This window comes from Epithele typhae (genome assembly GCF_022376455.1).
Source record: "Epithele typhae strain CBS 203.58 chromosome Unknown BXZ73scaffold_103, whole genome shotgun sequence".
Classification (NCBI taxonomy): domain Eukaryota; kingdom Fungi; phylum Basidiomycota; class Agaricomycetes; order Polyporales; family Epitheliaceae; genus Epithele; species Epithele typhae.
Genome location: NW_025954294.1, coordinates 62,263 through 83,950, shown reverse-complemented (window position 1 = coordinate 83,950; position 21,688 = coordinate 62,263). Strand labels below are relative to the sequence as shown.

Genomic DNA, 21,688 nt, shown 5'->3' with positions numbered 1-21,688 from the left:
GGACCGCAGGTATAGAAGTGGCGGTGGTTACCCGGCAGTGGTGTCCTTAGCTGCGAAATGACCGGCATGTCCTGCAGCCCGCAACCTGGATAGGTGCGGTGGAAGAGTACTCACGGGCGGACACATAATGAGGAAGAAGTAACACCCCTTCCAAGCTCCAGATCTTCGCGTGCGCTCGCCGGCTCCGGTCGGGGACCTCGATGTATAGCAAACATCGGGGCGCCCGGAGTTCTCGGCCACTCCGGACACTAGAGTTATGGAAGCAGAGCGTGGACAGCCAACGACCCGAACGATTGGCGAACCTACAATACAGCACGCACACTGTCGCCGTCACAAACGCACAAACTACGCGGGTGCTCTAGGAACGAGACGCAGGGTCAGAACACCGCTCCTACTTCGGACCTTCAAACACACCTGCTTCTCAACCGTCCAACGCACATCCGTACACCTTGGACGCCACATCTCTCCAGGTCGCCTTGTTGACAGCGAAGCCCTCCGCGTACTCGACCTCGAGGTGGTGCAACCGCCGACCGACGATAACGAGGCTGTGTAGAGGTTGCCCAAATGTTTCGGGCGGCTGCGCGGCGAGCTCGGCGAGCGAGCCCGCGACGATGCGCTCCTCGGACCCGCCGCCGACGCGCGACAGGGCGATGGCGAGCGTGCGGTCAGGTGTCAAGACCCCCGCGCCGCGCGACGCCTCCACTTCGGCTAGTTGCGACACCGCTTGCGTAATGGACATATACCGCGGTGGCTCGTATATCTTGCGACCGCTGCGCGGCGGTCATCAGCATTCAAGCCGATAAAGCGGGGGGAGGGGGCCGCGGGTGGGAGATAGATGGACTAACCGAGCGAGATTTTCTTCGCTCTGCTCCTTGACTTTGATGTCGAGCAGAACGAGCGTGTGCATCCCAAGCGCCGCATTATCCTGCACACGGTCGTAGAAGCTGTCCGGCTTCCACGTTTCGGTGAAGAACACGAGCGACACCGTCTGCCCGAAGTTGTACAGCTGCAGCCCGCAGGCGCCTACGGCATTCATGATGGACGCGTTGTGGATGATACGCGTCGACACCCCGAGTGCGCGCGCGCGGAGGACGATATCTGTGTGCGTCGTCGCCCTAGTCCGAAGAAACGGCGAATCAGTAGAGTGCTCTCATCGATAGTCTCTGCAAGAAGGTGTACGAACCCGTAAGGGTCTCCGACTACTAGCAGCGAGACGTCCTCCTTGTCCGCGTCGCGGAGGATCTCGTCGCTCTCGGTCTCGACCATGTCCCGATCTGCGATGATCAGTTCCTTCCCATAGAACGCTTCCTTGTGCGGCCACTTAACATCGTATTATCGTACGAGCCTGGTTAATGACGCGTACCAATCGCTCCTTTTGGATCATGAGGATGCTCGTGTACGCCTCGAGGTAGACTCGAGACGATCCTTTGACCGCCTGGATAATCGACATGAGGCCTCTAATGCTGAGATAAAGGGCACGCGGTTACCTCAAGCCCTCTGATAGTGATATCTTTCTCATCGCATAGGCCCAGACCGATGATGTAGAACATGGTGGTGGTTTGGGAGGAAGAGGTTTTCCGATCTCCCGTTCAGATTAGATTTCTACCACGTGCGCCACAAGATCTCAGATTACAGTCGCTCATTAGCGGACTTAAAACCCGACCTAGCGGGCCGAAGGGCGCTTACGCCAGTGGTCTGCCTCCGTCTGCCTTATGTCTTGACCTTGCTGTTGTCCTCCTCCTCCTCATCTAGTGAAGAAACGTCACTATGAACAATTTTGAAGCTCTGGTATGTTATCCCTTCCCTCATCTGCAATCGTGTTCCCTCAATATCATTGCTCTCTAGGTTCTGCTTTCCCGTCTGCGCCCATCCTCACCCGTACACCTCCCTGGAGCGCGCTGCAGGGTTAACCGGACTCCTCCTCATGGAGCGGCGATGCCGTTGATGCAGCGTAAGGATGAGGATGAAGTACATTCTAGTGAGCAGTATCTCTCCCATGCTTCCTGCCCCCATGCCGCAAATCTCGCCCCTTCCTACGAAAGTTTCATCCTCCCGCCGCCGTCTCGACATCCTCTGGACGCAGACATGTGTCACGCCACCACTCGTGCGAGCGATTCCGCTTGCGTTTGGCCGTGATTGACAACATGAGCCCTCGCCGTCCCGTTCGGCTCTGCTCCTTCGCGCGTGCGGCCCACCACGACAATATTTAGCAGTCTTTTAGCAGTATTTCCGATAAATTCTGACCTTCACCCCTCGCGCGACCAACTCTCCGCCATTTGGGCACACATCGCACGCCCACTTCAACTCGCTTTGTCCATCCGCGCGCTCGCGCCTTTCAGCAACCATTTGGCTTCGTCTGGAGCAGTATTTACGGCGCCAAGTCTATCATGTAATTATCCTACTGCATAGCTACTGCCGTTTGCAATGGTTTGCGTCAGGAGCACCTGCCGAGCCCCCTGTTCAAGCCCGGATGGAGACATTTTGGTTAGTCGTGTGCTCTCATCCAACAAAACGCGTCTCACTACGGTCTATGAACAAACCATCCGGGGAAGACTGCGGTGTCCCAAGAAATAAGAGTGATTATAATACATGAGCACTGGGAAGGGCCGCAAAACAGTATACCAATAAATCAATGCAGGGACACACCAACCAATGCCACCACTAGATCCAGGTTCAGCGCCCTCGTCACCTATCGACCACCCTTGATGAGACCCATGGCGGCTTTGTCTCTGCTTGGGTCTGTCTCGAGATCCATGGGGTCGTTCGCAAGACCTTTCTTGCTTGGGTTCAGCGGCTCGTCGCCACAACCGCAATCGTACGTCGCGTCGAGGTTCACGCAGTCAAACTCGGGCTTGCCGAGGCGGGCGTTCACTTGGTTGTGCAGGAAGCACAGCCTGGAGACGGTCAGCATGGGGCGGTGAACACAGAAAGTAGGCACTCACCATGTTGCAGCAGACCGGCGCGAGGACGTCTGGGGAAGATACAGTGAGGGTGTGGTCAATGGAAGCCGCTGAGTAACCGTACCTGCGGGGGAAACTTCTTGAGGAGTAGTTGGAACTCTGCCGCACATTCTCCACAAGGGTAGAGGCGAGATGTGAGATGGAAATAGTTGTATAACGCGTCTCTCTCGTCCTGGCTGGGTTCCTGCGAGGTACAGACCACAGCGTTGACATGTGAGAGACAAGACGACATGGGGACATACTCACGTCCGGGTAACGCAAGGTCATGGTGTGCCTTCGTACGAAACTTTGAGCACATGGTGCATGCAGAGGCAAACATTGTACTCACATCAACTTCCATGTCGCCCGACCAAGCTCAGCTCTGCATCCTCATGAGGACTAAAACTCGGTGTGGTAGCGAGGACTCACTTGGCGGTCGCGTTCCCGAGTTTGCTCATAATCACGTTCCCTTTCACGCCCTTGTCCGGGGCGGGAGGAATGTAACCTCCCTCACTGAAGAAGTCGCCCGTCCATGTATCCACGTATGTCCTTGAAGGAGGGTGGAAAAACGCAAGCGAGCCTACGAGAAACTGTGGCGGCGGAGACGAAGGTGAGTATCACGGCGACGCGTGTATATGGATGCGTTTGGACCTACGAGGGCAAAGATGGTGAATATGAATGCTTTCCCGAAGCGCGTTATCATGTTAGGGTGTAGTAGATGGAGCTTGGGGAGACGTAGGGAAAGGCAGAGGGACTTGAAGAGGCGGAGGTGGTGGTCGACGGACAGGAGAGCGCATCAGCCTGTACGCCCAGATTGCCGCGGTCGCTCGTCGCTCGAGACACGCCGCGACCACTCGCGCGCCGGCCCGCCGAGCCGGGGATATGAGCGCGTTGCTGCCTGAGCTCGGTGTTTGCACGCGAGCGCAGCTTCGACTCACTTGATCGCGCGACCCCCGAGGCTACGGCTGCTCTGCTGGGTGAGAAGCACCAGCCCTGGTTTTCGCGGAACTGGAACTCACCAAATCGTCTTCCAAGCCGAAAGCTGAACGCTGCAATCCCGGAAATCTCGCGTAGATAAGCCGACGCATCTATATCTGCGTTCAAAATCGATAAACAGAGGGTAACAGCAGCTGTATCGCCCAGTGAGTCACCACCGCCATCTCTTACTCTTCTTGACTCGCCTGACCAGCATATAACCCCCACCTCCGTGCTCAAGGAAGCACATACCTTCACCATGGCCCCGATTCATATCGACGAGGCAACAGGCTCCGACGACACTGGCAAGGGCACGCCCGAGGCTCCCTACAAGTCCCTTGCGTTCGCTCTCTACACCCACCCTGATGGGGCCTTCGTCATTCGCAAAGACGCTACCGTGTCGTTCGAGGAGCCCACCCAGTCCGCATTGAAGAAGGCTAAGAAGAGCGCGGACGGTATCGAGAAGAAGCGTAAGAAGGCAGAGGAGCTTGCGGAGCGTGAAGCAAAGGAGTCGGCGGCCACGCGCGAGAAGAAAGAGAAGAAGTTGGAGGAAAGCAAGAAGATTGTGCTGACGATGGACGAGAGTCTGCCTACTCCCGTCAAGGTGCGTTCCATAGCCCTTCCGCCCTGCATCTGCATTCATCCCCGCTTTATCTCTTGTGCAGGCGAAGATCGGGAAGCTCACTCCGCTCCGGGCGAAACGCATCCGCACAAGTGGCTGGGTTCACCGTCTGCGCGACCAGAAAGAGATCATCTTCATCGTCCTTCGCGATGGCACCGGCTACCTCCAATGCGTTCTCTCCGGGCAGGTCGCACAAACATACGATGCGCTCACGCTCACTCTTGAATCGACGATCGAGGTTGTCGGGACCCTCAAGGAGGTGCCGGAGGGCCAGACTGCACCAGGAGGGCACGAACTTGTTGTCGACTACTGGCGCACCCTCGGCGCGGCTCCCGGAGGCGATGACGCGTTTACCAACCGTTTGAACGAGGTGAGCTCGTCCTTTTTGCCGTCACACGACCCACCTGAACCGCTTCACGTCCAGAAATCCGATCCGTCCATCCAAGCCGACCTCCGCCATCTCGTCATCCGCGGCGAGACCGCGTCCGCGGTGCTGAAGCTGCGCGCCGCGCTCCTCGCCTCCTTCCGCTCCTCGCTCGTCGCGCGCGACCTGACCGAGGTCACGCCGCCGTGCATGGTGCAGACGCAGGTCGAGGGCGGCGCGACGCTCTTCAAGTTCGACTACTACGGCCAGCCCGCATTCCTCACCCAGTCCTCGCAGCTCTACCTCGAGACCTGCCTGCCGTCGATCGGCGACGTCTTCTGCGTGCAGGAGTCCTTCCGGGCCGAGAACTCGCACACGCGCCGGCACCTGTCCGAGTACACCCACCTCGAGGGCGAGCTCGCGTTCATCACCTTCGACGATCTCATGGACCACATCGAAAGCGTCATCTGCGACACCGTCGACGGCCTCCTCGCGGACCCGGTCGGGGCCGCGCTCATCAAGCAGCTCAACCCGGACTTCCAGGCGCCCGCTAGGCCGTTCATGCGCCTCGCGTACACAGACGCAATAAAGTGGCTGAACGAACACGGGATCGAGCACGAGGCGGAGGACAAGGACGGGAACGTGATCAAGGACGAGCAGGGGAACCCGGTCATGGTCCCGCACAAGGTCGGGGACGACATCGCGGAGGCGGCGGAACGGCGGATGACGGATATCCTCGCGCGTCCGATCTTCCTGTACGGATTCCCGGCGGAGCTGAAGGCGTTCTATATGAAGAAGATGGAGAAGAAGGAGGGCGATGAATATCCGGATGTCGCGTTCACTGAGAGCTGCGACCTGCTGATGCCGGGCGTTGGGGAGATCGTTGGAGGCTCGATGCGTATTGCGGATGAGCAGGAACTGCTCGCTGCGTACCGCCGGGAGGGTATCGACCCGGAGCCGTACTACTGGTTCACGGACCAACGGAAGTACGGCACCTGCGAGCACGGCGGTTATGGGCTTGGTGTCGAGGTGAGCCAAAGTGTTTTCTGCGAGGGAGATGATTGCTGATCGCTTTCGCAGCGTTTCCTGGCGTGGTTGGCGAACCGGTACACTGTCCGCGAGTGCTCTCTTTACCCGAGGTGGCCAGGTCGTGCTACGCCTTGAACGTACATGTGGCCGGGAGTTCAGAGTTGTATGTATAGATGAAGCCCGAAGTCGAGCTTTCGCGTCTTAATTGCTGCGCTTTGTCTTGACTCCAGCTTCTGGTAAGCGACACGTGTGATAGTTGTTACAGCTCTTTTGTAGTCCTTTTGTCATACGAGCTAGCTGACCGAGTGTACGATTTAGCGTGTGATATCGTTGCAGAACAGCGCGCGACGGGGTCGCACTTGTTGCTGGAAGCGTCATAAGTACTTGGTGTGTAGTATCCAGTCCGTGCGCGCAATGGAGGGGTGGCGGTGGGCTGTGGCGGGGCACATCCATGAGACCGAGATCGATATCGTCCTATTCCACAGTCATGTGACCCATGCGCTGGCCGCCTTCGAGTCCCCCGGCCCCGACATGGACGCGAGCACATCATCACCAGACTTTACCCGACCCTCAGGCTGCTTCTCAGGTTTGTGGTAGCACTATGGCACACTAGTCCGAGGATCTGATGTGTCCTTTGATCATAGTCATGGCGCAACCTGGTCTTCACCGAGCGTTTTCGACAGAAATCCTCTGCGAGGTTTTTGAGCACCTGGACCTGGGCAGACCGCAAACAGAGCTGCCCATTCAGCGCTTTCATAGGCGCCTCTCGGAGCTGGCTTTACTGCGGCTGTCCACGACTTGTCGCGCGTTCTCTGGCCCTGCCTTAGATGTCCTTTGGAGAAGACCACCCAGCATTCTCGCGGTCCTATCTGTTTTGCCTACTTTGCATTCAGATTTTGCAGAGGAATACGTACGTGCCATAACGCACAGCTCACTCATATGTTATGCTCACCGACTTCCCGTAGTACTTCACAACTGAACCTAATGAAAATGAGTGGGAACGCTTCCAGGCCTACGCTTGCCGAGTCACCGATCTCGGCTTTGGGCGAGATCGCCCGCAGCGCATCACATTTGGACAAGAGCGGATATCATCCTCAGTATGGCTGTTTCTATCACGCAAGACTCCTGCCGGACAGGGCCTCTTCCCTCGTCTCAAACGTTTGGAGCTCTTCGAAGAAGCACCTGTGAGGGATCCGGGCCGCAGCCTTCTCCTCTCTCCCACTCTTCGTGAAATCAGGATTTCCACTGCCCTACGTCCTGGAGAAAACCCGAACATCAAGTTCTTTCCCGGCATCGTTCCTATAGTCCAGGAAGCTCTTCGGCTTGTGTCCAAGTTGTACAGCCTGCGAGTGTCGTTTTGGGGGCTCGCGCACCTCCCAAACTCTACGGCTATCGCCGCGAGTTACGCCGACTTGTCGCATCTTCAGACCTTGGGTATCACAAACGTGAATATATCACTACAGCTTTTGCAAGTCCTTTTGTCCGCACCCTCTCTGGAGACGTTGGAGCTTGTCATTGAGGAAATCGACGAAGAACTCGAGAATGTCGACAGGCCTCTCACCTCTGGCCTTTTGGCTCTTCGCCGATTACACTTGACTGGCCTTCCAGATCAACTGGCGTTGTTCGTTGATCTCACCGCCCCTCCGCACGTGAACGCGCTCTCCCTCTACATCACCGCTGATGACTGGAACTTCGACGACGACGATGACGTCGACGAACCCGAGTTCTTGCAAGACTTGCACAGGGCTATCTCACCCCTCGCGCGCTCAAACGCAGGAAGCCTCATGATAGCCTTCTTGAGCTCCCGCACTCCCCCCGTGCGCGACATCACCACCGTGCTTCAACCCGCGCTCGAAATCGCTTCCCTTGCCCGGGTCACCGTATCCGGCGTCGGACAGCCGGACGAAACGCACTTCCCCGTGAGCGACGACGCTCTGCGCACCCTCGCGGACGCGTGGCCGCACCTCCGCGAGCTCGCGATCTCCTGCAAGAAGGTCCAGCTGCCCCGCGTCACCATCACGGACCCCGCCGCCATCGACCGGCCGAGCCTCCGCGCGCTCACCCACTTCGCGGAGCGCTGCCCCGAGCTCGTCCGCCTCGTGCTGCCCACGCTCTGGTTCGAGGCGCTCCCGAGGTCGCCGCGGATGCACGACCTCGTGCGCCCCCCGCGCGCGCCGCACGGGCTGCGCGAGCTCAAGACGGAGCACACGGGCCCCGTGGGCGACCATCTGGTTCGGGCCATGGCGTTCGCGATCGACAACCTCTTTCCGCACCTGGACGTCACCGACGCGCACGCCGACACGAGCGGGCGGCTGACGGAGTGGGGGCGGGTGGAGCACCACCTGCTCATGCTCCGGTACGGGCGGACTGGGACGCATCGCGTGCCGCCGAAGGGCGACTGCGGGCTGGCGGAGGTGCTCATGTTGGACTCGGGGCATGTGTGAGTACCCAGCGTTCGGTCGGGCGGTAGAACGCGCGATCATCCTCTTCGTCTTTCTTGTTCCCCCTCCATATTCCACCTACACGCGTACTCCACTATTAATAGTATTCACAAGTAGTGCACGCCACGGCTTTCCTTGGATTTCTTGATGTGATATGGCTTGGATGGCCACTCCCCTCCCGTTGACCATTGTTCCGTAGTTACTGCTAGCCATGGCCATCGAGTTCCCATGTCTGCCGCCATCGAACCCAACGTTTTCTTGTTGAATGCCCGGCCCAAGGCGCAGAGTATCGCACGCGCCGTCAAGGAGGATAGAAAGGAACGTCGGGAGTTGATCTACTAGTAAACGACAGACAGGTTATGGGGGGTATACCAACACAAACATCATCCACGATCCGCCTCTCCATCTCACAGCTCCGCCTTGACCAGGTTGCTCTCGAAGTTCGAGTCCTTGAACGGCACGTTCGCGGCCCCAAAGTCGGTGTTCTGCAGCGCGTCGCGCGCAGCGTCCGTCAGGCTCTCCCACGCGATCAGCGGCTGCTGGCCGCCGACGTCGCTCGTGAACCCGAGCTGGTGGTCGATCGGCCAGGTCGAGTAGTACCGGATGAGCGGGTTCGTGCCCTGGAGCGGCGGGTCCGTCTCCGCGTCGAACTTGCCGTGCCCGGACGCCGCGGCGCCGAGGATCGTGGGCTCGTCCTTGTTCGGGTCGTCGATCCAGACGACGATGCCTTCCCAGTCGTGGCGATGCCCGATGCCCGAAGATGGCGAATCCTGGAGCGGAGCGAGAGAAGGTGAGCATGTACTCAAGAAGCCGCGGGGAAGTGCGGCGGGTGAGCCTCACCTTGGGCATGTACCAAGAGTACATGATCGCGTACGCGCCGTTGTACGCCTCGGCGCGCGCGTACACCTGTCCGGTGCTGCTCGAGCACTTGCCCTCCGGCGAGCCGGAAGGGGAGAGACCGCCGCTGCGCGACGCGTCAGAGTTCGTTCGCTTCTGCGAGGTGAGGGCGCGCGACTCACCTAGTGTTGCCCTCCGCGTCGACGGCGGGGTAGGGAACACAGCCGTTGACGACCTTGAGGTACGGCTTGTACTTGAGGTAGATCCGACCAAGGTTGCCCGACGGGACGGTCTCCGGGAAACCCACCACGGCGTCGTGCGCGATGACTGCGCGGCGCTCGAGAGGCGCCGCGGAGGTCATAGCCACGAGGAGACCAACGACACCGGCTGCAGCCTTGAAGAACTTCATCGTGAGGCCGGGTAGAAGAGGCGAAGGGTGGACCTAGGCGGAGGGAGAAGGGAGGATGCGCAGTCGAGCAGCGCTGGGGAACGCTGGCTTCGTTGCGCGTGCTCTTATACGTCGCCCATGTCTCCGAGTCTTGTCCGGAGAGTGTCATGGCGAGCAACCCGCACTAGCGCGATGTTCGAAGAATTCTGTGCAGACGAAGAAACAGGTACCTGGGAGTAGGGAACAGCTTTACCCGGCGTCTTCTTGATGTGGTCCTGGTGACCGGCGGTATCTCACGCGCGAATCGTCCTGGGCGCCTCCGTCTCTCATGTTGGACACCATCTCCATTCTCGCCTCTTTTCGCAGCCTTCGTCTTTCCTAAGAACGTCCATGGATAAATAAACTTTGGACGCATACATCACCTAGTTGAAGTTGGCCTCGGTTGACTGAGCCTGTCCCACACATGATGGCGGCGCGCACGTCCGAACTTGGGCGGCACCGAAGAGCATGGCGTGAATCATACACCTCTTGTGAGTACGTGTCTGACCAATTCAGAAATCGGCCAGGGCATGCGCCGGACTTTCGCTGCTCCGGGGCACTGAGCGCGCAGCTACTTTAGCCTGGGCGAAAGTGAGAACAGGTACGTGATTCGCACGGGTGACGATGTGAATAGTATCACTTGACGACGCGGATGCTACGAACCCGTAGGGCCGTATGGCACGGTTCACATGGAGATGAAAAACATGTGCTGAACACTGACTTCGCTTTCCTGCGTGGCGCATCCCGAGTTCCGCTACCTCGACTGTCTTCTACCGATCCAAACTCGCGATATCCTAACATGACGCTCATTTAAACGATGTACCAGGTGCCGCTGCCGGACCAACGCCGCGCCTGTCCTTCGAGGCACCAAACGTAGCCTCAATGCACGCCTAGCGGGCGTGCCAGCTGGGGACCTATATGACTTCAGTCACTGCTGACAAGCGCACCTTGTTTCTACTCCTTACCATGTCCTTCTCCAAAGCGCGCGGTGCCTCGCTCCATCGTTCCACTGAAGTACGCGAACGCGGGCTGCATTCCGGTGGGCCTACACGGCATCCCGATTATTATCTGGAAGATGGCAATCTCGTGATTTTGGTGAGCACACTTCGTCGCGATCCAGCTTGTATTTTTTAGCTCACAGTCCACTACGCTAGGTCGAGAAGACACTCTTCCGAGTGTTTCGCTCGACATTCACCCGGCACTCTCCAGTGTTTCGAGACCTATTCAGCCTCCCCAACCCAGAAGGCTCTACCTCAGAAGGTATGGATGACGCGAATCCCGTGCAGCTTTCTGGAATATCCCCTGTGGACTTCGAACGTCTACTCTGGGTTCTGTATCCTCTGTGAGTTCGTGGCGAACCCCGAGTTGCCGTCACTATCTCATTTTTGATTCTCCAGAAATTACGCTCATCCGAGAGCCGGTACCCTGGCCGAATGGACGTCCATTCTAAGCCTCGCAACACGCTGGGAATTCAGCTCAGTACGCACGCTTGCAATACACCACATCCAAAGCCTGCCCTCCGCCTTCGCCTCCCCCCTTTCTCCCCCCACGCCCTCGCCCGTCTCCACTTCCCCAGATCGGCGGCCCTCGAAGGCCACCTCCACCCCCGTCTTTCCGCTCGACGCCATCCTCCTCGCTCGCGCCTACGACCTCCCGCGCGACCGCTGGCTCCTCTCCGCCTACACCGCGCTCTGCACGCGCCCCGCTCCGCTCACCTCCGCGGAGGCGGCGGGCCTCGGCGCCGAAGACACCTCGCGGGTCGCGCGTGTGCGCGAGGCGCTGCGCGCGCGCGAGGCTGGCTCGCGGCTGGGCGGGTACTGCGCCCCGACAGTGAGTTCCGCGGCACGCGCCCGGTTGAGCGCGGGTGCTGGGACCGTGACGGGAGGAAGGGGCGTTTTGGACTGGAGCGGGAGCGGCCGGGGAGCGACCCCGGCGCCCCGACCTGCGACGGTGCTGGGTACGCGCGCGTCGCCGTTCGCGAAGGGGTCGCCGCCTTCGACGTCGAGGAGTCCGACGGCGTTTCCGGGACCTGCGCGACTCGTCGCGGAGACGTTTGAAATTAGCTGCTTGTGAACCGTTGCTCAACAAAGCAGCGCTCCAGTCACTCTTGCATACTTGCGCTGGCCGCGTATTTATGAGCTATGTATAACCTCTTCCTTGAGACCTTGAGGCTTTGTCGAGACACATGCGCACGGTGTGATGCATCTGTAGGACTTGAATGTGTTTGTAGCAAATGGGGATGTCTATATACAAGGTGTGGCGCCTACAGTATGTCGTACAACATGCATGACGGTCGTGAGGTAGTGATACAAGACAAGCGTGAGCACGTGCAGATCGTGTGGATGTCGTGAGGAGCAGTAGCGAAAGATGAGGGTAGTAAGGCAAACGATGAGAAAGAAAGGCAGCTAGTGGTCGTCGCCCTCAAGTTGTTTAGCGAGTGCTTTGCCGGTACTGAGAACACTACCCCAAAAACCAGTGGGAGTGGAGGCGCTGGGGGACTTGGCGGGTGGAGCGGATACGCTGCTGCTCCTCGCAGAACCACGTCTTCCGGCAGCTGGGGGAGGCACGCCTCTTCCTGTCGGAGGAGCCCTGCCTCGCCCCGCTGGAGGGGGAGCAACCCGACTGGCTGGAGAGGGCACTGTCGGAGTCGCGGGCGACGGGTTCGCACCCCAAGGCTTGCCGCTTGGATCGCGCGCCAGGGGCCCCGGTGTGGATGGTTTCACAACAACGGGCGATTGCGCCACCTTGGGGTTCAGCGGAGAATGTGGGCGGCTGATGCTTCCGGAACGTTGGCCGAGGGCAGACGCGGAGGTCGCGAGTTTGGTCGGCTGCGGCCGCACGAGAGGTGACGTCGGCTCGATCGCGTCGTCGTAGACAGATGGCGCACGCGATGACGCGGCGCCGTCCTCTGTCGCAGTGTCGTATGCCTCGGTGTCTGTCATGTCCCCTGTAGGCTTCTCGTCTCTCGGAGGCTTAAGAGTCGCACTAGCGCCGAAAGGATTCGGGTTGGTAAGGTCACGTTTGGGGTCAGAGACCGTGAGCGGGTCGAGAGGCGCGGAGGTCTCTTTGGCGGCAGAGGCAGGAGGAGTGGTGACGTCCACGGCGGTAGGAGGGAGGTCGGTGCTGAACTCCCAGGCAGTATCAACGTTGTCGAGAGGCGACGCCTTCGGATCCTCAGGAGGCGCTGTGTCGTCTTTTGTCTCGCCTGACTGTGTGGAGTCGGTGGTGTTCGTAGGAGCGTCGGGTTTGAGCGAGAAGCTCGCCAGCTGGTTGACGAGAGCGTCGACGGAGGCGGAGTCTTGGGTGGCGACCGGTGTCGAAGAACGGGAAGGGGGAGTGTCGCGGGGCTTCTCAGCTTGAGATAGGATCTTCGCGGCTTTCGGAGTCGTCAAGTCCTCGACGGTAGACTTTGAGGTGGCGGTTGCGACATCGGCTGGTGATGCGGGGATGTCGGTGGCTGTCGCAGCGTCGGCGGACGCAGAGGCCTCCTTCGATGTTGGAACAGAGGCGGTGTCCTTGTCAGCTGCTACTTGCTCCTCTTTCGCAGCCTCCTCCTTCCCAGCAGCGGTCTTCTTTTTCTTCTTCTTGTTCTTTTTGCCTTTAGAAGCCTCCGCCGCGTCGTCGCCATTCCCCTTGCCGTCCTCTTCATCCGCTTTGGAGTCCTCATTGACGTCGGCCTTCTCCTGCTTGGACTCGGTGGCGGCAGTGACATCGGGAGGTGGAACAGTAGGTGCGGGGGTCTGCGGCCTCGATGATTCGTCCTTCGACTGCTCACCTGCTGCAGTAGCTTTGAGAGCAGCTTGTCTGAGCCTCTTCTGCGCCTTTGTAAGCTTAGGCGTAGGCTCCTCCTTTGCCCCTGCGGCCAGTTCGTCTGCCTTCGTCTCCTCCGCCTTGGGGTCCTCCACGCCAGCCTCCGCCTCCACCTCACCAGCCTTAAACTCGTTGGGGGCCGCATCCTCCGTCTTCTTCTCGTCCACCTCCCCCTTCCCCTTCTTCCCCTTCTTCTTCTTCTTCGACCCTCCCGTCGTCTCCTCCACCTTCTCCTCGGGCTTCTCAGCCACTTGCGTCGCCTCTGCCTCCTTCTTCACCTCAACCTCCACCTTCACCTCGTCCACCTTCACCTTAACCTCCTTCGCCTTGTCCGCCTTCTTCTCGTCCCTCTCCACCTTCTCGCCGTTCGCCCCGTCCTTCCTGTCGCTCAGCTGCGTCGCCTTCGTGTCCGCCTTCGCGGTCTCCGGAGCAGGCGTAGGATCGGCGACAGCGGGAGTCACCGAAGTGCCATCGGGAATAGCGGGCGGAGCAGCGTCGGCCGCAGCAGGAGTCTCAGCGGGGGCGACGATGACCGCAGAGGCAGCGGGGGCGTCGATCACCACGGAGGCCGCGGCGTCAACAGGGGCAGGAGCATCGATGGGTGCAGGCTCGTCGACGGGAGCAGGTGTGTCAACGGGAGCAGGCGGGTCGACGAGAGCAGGCGTGTCGGCAGACGCAGAGGGAGGATCGGCGGGAGCAGCGGTCGAGGTCGGAGCCGGAGTAGCGGTGGGATCTGCGCTCTTCTCATCCTCTTTCTCCTTCCCCTTCTCCTTTGTCTCGTCCTTTTCGGGAACGGCAGGCTCGGGCGTAGGCGGGGTAGCGTCGGAAGCAGGGGCGGGAGGAGTAGCCTCCGCCTTGTCCTTGTCAGCGGCCTTTACCACAGGAGCGGGAGTCCCGGTGCGAGCAGGAGTAGCAGTTCGCACTGGGGTCGCAACGCGGACGGGAGTGGCGGTACGGATGGGAGTCGCTGGGTGGGCAATCGTCGGAGTGGAAGGGGCAGGAGCTGACGCCTTGAGCTGCGCAGCGGAGGGCGTGGTGGGGGTCTGGATCTTCGCAGGAGTCGGCGTGGAGGGGGTCTGCGGCCTAAACGTGGTCGCGATCGGGGTGGAAGGTTTCTTCGACGGCGTGTCGACCTTCGCAGGTTCAGACGTGGACTCAACAGGCTTTGTCTCCTCATTCGGCCCCGCCGCAACCTCGGGGACGGGGGTTGTGTCCACATGCACCTCAACCTTCTCTTTCTCCTTGTCGGCGCCCGCCTTTACCTGCTTTCCCTTCTTCGTCTTAGGTGCGACCTTCGCCGTGGGTTCCACCTTCTCCTTCTCCTGCTCATCCTTCGCCACATCCGCAGCGCCAGGGACCGAGGCACCCGCCTCGGCGTCCTTCGTGCCGCTCTTGTCGTCATCACCGCGCCCGGCGGTCGTCGTGGTCGTCGCAGTCGTACTGGAAGCAGTGCCGTGTGGTGTGGGTCCGGTGCCCGCACCGGGAATAGCATTCGTGAGGTCCGTAGAATCCGTAAGAGTCTTCGTCGCGGTTTCCTCCTTCTCCATCTCGTCCTTCCCCCACTCCCAGACCCCTCCCTCTACCGCCACCCCCGCAGGCTCCGGCGGAGCCACCAGGGCCTCCGCTGCGGGGTCAGTGGGCGCCGCGGGGCGCTCACCTTCCTCCGACCTTCTTCCTCCTGTTTCCTCCGCGCTTGGCGCCGTTGACACTTTCGTCTCCGGTATCGGTTCCGTCGTCAGCCCTGTCGAGGCCACGGAGGGCACCGAAGACGTCTTTGTCACTGGAGGGGGCGCTGGCGTGTCCGTTGAGCTTCCCGTTGACTCCCGCGCCTGCACCGTGGTCCCCTGCGGGTGAAAAAGGGCCATCAGTCGGTTTGCGGAGGACGCGGGAGAGGGGGCGGGGACTGGACCTGTGGCGGCGGCGGCGGCGCTGGCGCTGGCGGGGGGCGGGACGGTCGCGGACGAGAGGTTGAAGGGGTTCAGGGGAGTAGACATGGGAGGGGCCGGGCCGGACGAGGACATGGGCGCGACCGCGGGGGACTGCGGAGCGGTGGCCATGAGGGACGGGCTGCCCTGGGGGCCGCCGTTGACGAAGTCGTTGACGACGCTGCCGATGAGCGTGCCGATGTTCGGGCCCCAGGTCGACATGGGGCTCGGCGCGGACGGCACGGAGTTCGCGGGCGCAGTGACGTTGCCGGGGAGGGGAGGAATGGGGATGGAGATGGACGGAACGTTCGAAGGGAAAGGAGACGCGAGGTCGCTGCCCGTGGACATGGTCGCCTTGAGGGATACCACCTCGACCGAAGGGTTGACGGGGCGGTTCCGGGGCGAGCTAGACGGAGTAGGCATCGTACCCTTGTACGAGGAAACGCCGGCCAACCGGTTGAGGGGAACCAAGGATGGCGAGGGAGGACCGGCGAGAAGACCAAAAACCTCTTTGATGATAGTGACCATGTCGTCCTCCTCGAGGTTGGCCGCGGTCGGGCTCCTGACACCGTTCATGGGCTTGCCACGGGCGCATTCACGCGCCGTCGCGACCAAAAGAGCAGTTTCGAGACCGATAGTGCGACCTTCCTTGAGGGAGAGAGGCTCGCGGCGCATACACAGGTAGAGGAATGAGGGGATGAGGAGGCGTCTGTCGAGTTCGTACGTCTGGTAGAGTTCGATTTTGGGGATGGGTTCGATGGTGAACGTCTCGATTTTGCGTGTGCAGAGCTTTTTGATTTCACCAAATCTCCAGTCGTAAGAGAGCTTGAGAATTGCAAGCCAGTCATCGAGTGGAGCGTCGTATATCGAGTATTTGCTGGAGAGGATGAGCACGGGAAGGGGACGTTGTAAATGAGGACTCACGGGTTGTAGAAAATCCAAAGGAACTTGGAGAAGGCGTCCGCCTCCACATCTTCCAGCGCGAAGGGATGCGCATCCGACGAGCCCTTGCTAGGCTGGCCAGGAGGGGAGGGGGAACCCAGCCGTTCCCTAAACCACGCCGACTCACGCTCGAAGAAGTAGCGATGTACGCGATAGATGTAGTTCTCCACCTAGGCGTATGTCAGTAACGCGTTCAGGACACACAAAACGCATGGCGTGGGGAGCGCTCTGCCGACGGCCGCGTATGTGACACAACTCAAGTCCGTTCACCAACGCTCTTCACCCTCGTGCCCTCCACAAGACAACGCACACGACCGTCCGCAATACCGCTCAGCCGAAATGAACGCGACTTCGCCATCCATCGGCACAACCGCAGAGTTGAGGGAGAGGACTCACGAGGAAGTGGATGTCACCACCATTGAGGTAGTATTTTGGATGCCTCTTGATTGCTTCGGCCGTTTGGGGAGAGAACATGTGGGCCATGGTGGGGGAGTGGGGGAGGGGACTCAAGCTTTCCCCGTCGGGGGCGGAGGGAGATATAGTCCGCGCGGTTGTTCCTCCGTCGATGCCCGCGCTCGGCAAACTGCACGTGTTGGCCGCATGTCGGTCGGGATTGGGTCGTGGAAGGCGCAGGGAACGTCCCGGCCGCCCAGCACGTTGTCGGGGCAGTTCTGCGTTACGTATGGAGGGACGTGGCCGCGGCGACGAGCGCACAAAGTGGGGAGGGAAGACAAGGGATGCTCCACTTGCAGCAGCGGAGCTCGATGGAGCTCGATCATCTCATCGACGCGCGCTTGCTTGGGCACGCGTGCTCCGCGTCGTGCTCAGTCTTCTTTGCTTCCTGCTGCGACGCAGTCCAAGGCCGGGACGTGACCGCGACGGAGGCCGCGAGCGATCCTCTTTTTCTTTGGTTGAACACGGGCTCTGTATTGGTCCCTGTTGGGATGTTTGCAATCCACGCCCCGGCCCCGACACTTGCCGACATGGCTCAGCTTTCCACCGACACGTTGATTTCATCTATGCGACCGCTGACGGGAGGTGCAGCCGGAGCAAGAGGTGGAGGGAAGGACAGGGGTAGAGGCGCGATGCTTCGCATGCAGAGGGTACTTAGCAATGAGAAGCTGGTAGGCTTTAGGTTTGTGGTTTTATGCTACAACAATGCTAATGCATGTCAAGACTTTGGGAAAAGAGCTTGGAGCGGCAGAAACACTGTATGCAGTACGACGCTTGATTCGTCAACTGCAGCGACGATATCCTGACTGGTTCATGTACATATTCCAGCGTTTCAAGCGATACAAGTACATGTGATGAGAACTTCTCTCAAGCGCATCTACAACTCCACCTTGACCACCGCGTTCGTCGTCGTCACCGTCACCCTCCCCTCCTTCTCCTTCTCCTCGTCATTATCTCCCCAGTGCACACGGCCCCTGAGATACGACTCCGTATGATGCTGCAGATCGAAGCGCCGCTTACGACCCTCACCCGCGGGGTCTTCCACCGCATCGTCATACTCCACCTCTGGGCTCGCGTTCGACGTCCGCACCGCGAACGAGCCCTCGAACGCCGGGTGCAGCGACACCGCCGCGTTCTTGTTCGTCGTCCGCACCGCCGCCTGCAGCCGCCCGTCCACGGGGTGGTCGAGGAACGAGAGTACGAGCGGCGCGTTCGAGGTGCGCACGATAGTGAGGAAGTTCCCGCCCGACCGGCCGTGCGCGGAGGAGTACAGGCCAATCTGGCTGTCGAGGATGCTGTGGACAGAGGTTTTAGAACTTCGTAAGCGCGTCGTCTCGAAGGAAGAAAGGGCGCGCGACGTACGCGTTGGTGGTATGCATGTGGACGGTCGTCGGGCGCCCACCAGGGCTGGCGTCGTTGAAGAGGTTCGCGCGGACCGCGATCTCGGCGTTGGTGGTCTTGAGGAGAAGCGATTTCGTGGTGTTGTAGGTGCCGTGGATTGGCTTGTTGTCCGTGGCGAGCGAGATCGTGTCCGCTGCGAGGGCCTGGATGCATGGTCAGCACGAGCCGCTGTGTGGTCACGCAGAAGTGAGAGCGTACGTCGGCGTGGATTGATCCGTTCGTGGTCATGATATCGATGGCCTCGAAGTGCGCGCAGGTGGCAAGGTCGTGTAGGCGAAGATCAAAGTTGGCAAGGTTTGCCGTGAGGGCTTTCAGCTTGAGAGGGGAGTGGCATTGGGCTGCCGGCAAGCGTACGTGCATCTTCAATCGGACGTTTGGTTCGAACCAGTCCGAGCTCTGCAGTGTGGGCTGTCAGAATATCGTTCACAGAGACATAATGATGGAACCCACGAAGATGTTGAGACGCCATTCGCCCTTCACAGGGTTGGTACTGCACACCCTCAAGGCGCTCACGTCACGAATCACATCCGCGCCACCGGCGGGGTAAAGGACCTCGATGTCCACAAGAGTCTGATTCGAACCGGCGTCGGCAGTCTGCGAGATGTCCAGTGTCCCGCCAAATGGTTCCGGGAGCCCCCATGAAGACAATGTCAAGATGTCGCCAGCGTTGAGCGGTAGCTCGATTGGTTGTGTGACGCGAAAGGAAGCTTCGTCGCGGTCCCGACCTTCACAATGCGGAGTCTTTTCCCATATCGCAGATTGACTGCAATACCACGGTTGGCCAGAGTCCTGACGCGCTGGAGTGAGGTCTCGTTCGGTCTGCGCCGTGTATCGGGTGTGAGCGAAAGTGGAAGATATAGAGAAGTGAGATACGAACGACACGGACACGGCTGTTGAACAGTAATATGCCGCAGACGAGGAAGATGAACCATCCCAAAATTCTTCTCCCTTTGGCCAAGCGCCTAGCTTCCTCCGATGGCAGGTCGCCCGCTGGGGGGTTCAGAGGCGGGGCCTTTTCGGGATCGTGCGTATCTTTGCGCTGGAAGTAGTCCATGGCCACGATGGGGCTGGTGGGGAACTGGTTGGGTAGCGGCCTCGGATTATATATATGTACCGCTGGAAACCGAAACTGCGCATGCATGGGAGCCCCGGTCTCACGCCATTGGTGCGTCATGCATGCGTCTGAGTGGGTGGATGGATGCTGTCCTTCTAACTGCCGTATGTCACGCTTCTTGTCAAAGCCAAAGCGTCGAGCCGCATCTCGAGCGTGATCGAATGCACTGCGCAGGGCCAGCCCCGAATGTTGCCGGAGCGAGCTAGCCAATTATGACAGAGTCTAGGTATGTCAGACACACATCAGCAGTGTGACACATAGCATGCGCTTTCGAACATACATCACCAAATAGTTGACATGGGAGCCATCGGGCCCAACACAGGCGCAGTCCCGTTGTAGAGCAAGAGACGCGTCAAATCTCAAGGTGGTGAGTTTTGGAGAGGAACAACGAAGCGCCGACTCATCCCTGAAGACGCCGGGCAAGCCACGCCTGGGCGGCAAAGTGGTCACGTGGGAGATGTGGCTTCCGACAAATCCCGGACTCCAGAGTCCAGTGAGTCCGACCGCCGACCGCGGGCCTCCAGACTCCTTGTTAAGTCTGGAACTAAGCGCACTCCCCCAGCTTTCCTGCAGGGTTACCCATTCACCGCCAATACTTCTATGGAGACTCTCAGATTCACTGGTCTTTCACGTTCTGGCGTGCTCAAGATCTTGATGTGGATTGGCAGTTTTTCGTGACCGCAGCCACCTTTCTCGCCAGCCATGAGAGCGCCTGCACGTATGGCACCTCTCCCTATAACCCTGTCGCAACAAAATTTGCAAGCCCTATGTCGATGCCTTCCCTCAACGGCCTTCCTACCCAACCCCGGTTCCGGCTAGAGCGCTTTGCCGAACGGGAGGTATGTCAACCATTGGTACATACCTTCAACATGATGAGGTCTGGTTAACCTTCTTGAAAGAACGAAGACGGACCTCCGCCTGAGTGGGATGCATATGCAAAGCTTGTGGAGGACTTCGATGAGGCTATGATTCGGGCATGGAAGGAGGAGGTTGATACGCTCCTGGTTTTCGTAAGTCAGCCCGTGCTCTCTCTGCGTGCCCTGAGGTTCACCAAATATGGCCAGGCTGGGCTCTTCTCAGCCGTTGTCACCACATTCAACGTCGAAGGATACAAGCTGCTACAAGACGATTCATCCCAAGTTGTTGTACAACTGCTGCAAACTATATCTCAACAGCTGGCGAACAGTACCCTAACCTCCGCGCTGGCCACGCAAAATGCTCGTCCCTCTTTGCAAGCCGTTCGCATCAACGCCTTGTGGTTTTCGAGTCTGGTTTTCTCACTATTCTCCGCCCTCATCGGAATTCTAGTCAAGCAGTGGCTCCGGGAATACATGACGGTCGCTTCGCTCCCTTCTAGAGACAAATTACGACTTCGACAGCATCGATATTCTGGTCTTGAAGCTTGGCTCGTGCCCGAGATCATGACACTTCTTCCAATCTTACTTGAGTTGTCCCTCATCCTCTTCCTCATTGGCTTAGTGGACTTCCTATTCATGCTGCAGGACGCCGTAGCTGCGATCATATTCTCCCTCGTCGCAGTCGTTCTTCTCTTCTACATATTCACAACGCTATCGCCTGTTTTCTCCAGATGTTGCCCATTTAAATCGCCACAATCCTGGATCTTATCACGCTTCCGTACGAAGGTCATCAATTTTGCCACTTTTCTCGGGATCCTGGCCCCAACTCTTCCCACATTCATATCGGGCGAGGTTCATCTCGTCCAAACCCCGCGGATGCGAAGCTGGGCGGACCGCGACAGCAATGTCGTTGCGTCAATGGAAGACGAGCTCGAGCTCAGTGCCATGACTTGGATCCGCACCAACTTCGTCGACGATCATACTCAGGACTCATTTGCCGCCGTGGTTCCCTGGCTAAAAGGGGACAACGCTTCGACGCTCGTTCTTGGAGCTTTGGCTCAAGCGCTTCATATCCCATTAGCACCTTTCATCAGTCATATCCGACAACGCTCGTGCGCCGAGGTCCTACGCGATGCCGGGAGTAGACTCGACCAGCAAACTCGCGCACGGATGGTAAAGCTCCTTCTCCAGCTACTTCACTGTGTCCCTCGGCACTTCGATTCCTCTAGGATTGGTGCGCTGGATGTCCTATGGACACTATGGGAGTTCTGCCAAGGGGTCTGCCAGGCGGACGTGCAAGACCCACGCCTTTTCCAGTCGGTTCTCGACAGGATGACCGAACTCCTCGCTGAACACGAGCCCTTCCGCCTCCGCCGTGCCACGCTCAATATATTGTACGAATTCACCCAAACATGGTCGTACTTGTACTGTCCGTCCGGTGAGCCACGAAGTGCACCTCTTCCGTGTTTCAGGTCCTCACTCGTCTCGTTGAAAAGCCTTCGAACGCCTGGTCACCTCCGCGCATAAAAGTTACCGCAAGGACAGAAATCCA

The 21,688-nt window shown here is 59.3% G+C and overlaps 9 protein-coding genes across 9 annotated transcripts; 4 read left to right on the top strand and 5 right to left on the bottom strand.

Moving 5' to 3' along the window:
* Positions 1 to 421: 421 nt before the first annotated feature.
* On the bottom strand, positions 422 to 1,550 carry BXZ73DRAFT_55877 (diphthine synthase; the record flags this gene model as incomplete). Its single annotated transcript, XM_048021414.1, has 5 exons — positions 422 to 770; positions 846 to 1,115; positions 1,184 to 1,308; positions 1,364 to 1,435; positions 1,488 to 1,550. 5 exons carry the CDS (start codon positions 1,548 to 1,550, stop codon positions 422 to 424), a joined length of 879 nt encoding a protein of 292 aa, XP_047871996.1.
* A 1,139-nt stretch (positions 1,551 to 2,689) lies between these two features.
* BXZ73DRAFT_55859 (ERV/ALR sulfhydryl oxidase domain-containing protein) lies at positions 2,690 to 3,642 on the bottom strand (the record flags this gene model as incomplete). The annotated part of the gene is made up of 7 exons (XM_048021407.1): positions 2,690 to 2,894; positions 2,943 to 2,971; positions 3,025 to 3,144; positions 3,207 to 3,234; positions 3,289 to 3,321; positions 3,369 to 3,529; positions 3,595 to 3,642. The coding sequence occupies 7 exons, from the start codon at positions 3,640 to 3,642 to the stop codon at positions 2,690 to 2,692; spliced, it is 624 nt and encodes a 207-aa protein (XP_047871995.1).
* Positions 3,643 to 4,173: 531 nt separating this feature from the next.
* On the top strand, positions 4,174 to 6,064 carry BXZ73DRAFT_55853 (asparaginyl-tRNA synthetase; the record flags this gene model as incomplete). The annotated part of the gene is made up of 4 exons (XM_048021404.1): positions 4,174 to 4,518; positions 4,580 to 4,906; positions 4,961 to 5,929; positions 5,981 to 6,064. 4 exons carry the CDS (start codon positions 4,174 to 4,176, stop codon positions 6,062 to 6,064), a joined length of 1,725 nt encoding a protein of 574 aa, XP_047871994.1.
* Positions 6,065 to 6,575: 511 nt separating this feature from the next.
* Positions 6,576 to 8,373, top strand: BXZ73DRAFT_55873 (uncharacterized protein; the record flags this gene model as incomplete). The annotated part of the gene is made up of 2 exons (XM_048021412.1): positions 6,576 to 6,839; positions 6,895 to 8,373. 2 exons carry the CDS (start codon positions 6,576 to 6,578, stop codon positions 8,371 to 8,373), a joined length of 1,743 nt encoding a protein of 580 aa, XP_047871993.1.
* A 404-nt stretch (positions 8,374 to 8,777) lies between these two features.
* Positions 8,778 to 9,616, bottom strand: BXZ73DRAFT_82143 (necrosis and ethylene-inducing protein 2 precursor; the record flags this gene model as incomplete). Its single annotated transcript, XM_048023654.1, has 3 exons — positions 8,778 to 9,140; positions 9,211 to 9,334; positions 9,390 to 9,616. 3 exons carry the CDS (start codon positions 9,614 to 9,616, stop codon positions 8,778 to 8,780), a joined length of 714 nt encoding a protein of 237 aa, XP_047871992.1.
* A 984-nt stretch (positions 9,617 to 10,600) lies between these two features.
* On the top strand, positions 10,601 to 11,707 carry BXZ73DRAFT_55888 (uncharacterized protein; the record flags this gene model as incomplete). Its single annotated transcript, XM_048021417.1, has 3 exons — positions 10,601 to 10,729; positions 10,789 to 10,976; positions 11,032 to 11,707. The coding sequence occupies 3 exons, from the start codon at positions 10,601 to 10,603 to the stop codon at positions 11,705 to 11,707; spliced, it is 993 nt and encodes a 330-aa protein (XP_047871991.1).
* Positions 11,708 to 15,795: 4,088 nt separating this feature from the next.
* On the bottom strand, positions 15,796 to 16,794 carry BXZ73DRAFT_4888 (uncharacterized protein; the record flags this gene model as incomplete). The annotated part of the gene is made up of 3 exons (XM_048020142.1): positions 15,796 to 16,246; positions 16,294 to 16,481; positions 16,708 to 16,794. Coding segments are annotated over 3 exons (726 nt in total), but the record flags the coding sequence as incomplete, so codon positions are not given.
* An 847-nt stretch (positions 16,795 to 17,641) lies between these two features.
* On the bottom strand, positions 17,642 to 19,219 carry BXZ73DRAFT_107221 (uncharacterized protein; the record flags this gene model as incomplete). Its single annotated transcript, XM_048016866.1, has 5 exons — positions 17,642 to 18,059; positions 18,127 to 18,308; positions 18,364 to 18,561; positions 18,616 to 18,984; positions 19,043 to 19,219. 5 exons carry the CDS (start codon positions 19,217 to 19,219, stop codon positions 17,642 to 17,644), a joined length of 1,344 nt encoding a protein of 447 aa, XP_047871989.1.
* Positions 19,220 to 20,046: 827 nt separating this feature from the next.
* BXZ73DRAFT_93073 (uncharacterized protein) lies at positions 20,047 to 21,472 on the top strand (the record flags this gene model as incomplete). Its single annotated transcript, XM_048026581.1, has 4 exons — positions 20,047 to 20,118; positions 20,179 to 20,289; positions 20,344 to 20,914; positions 21,366 to 21,472. The coding sequence occupies 4 exons, from the start codon at positions 20,047 to 20,049 to the stop codon at positions 21,470 to 21,472; spliced, it is 861 nt and encodes a 286-aa protein (XP_047871988.1).
* Positions 21,473 to 21,688: the final 216 nt, after the last annotated feature.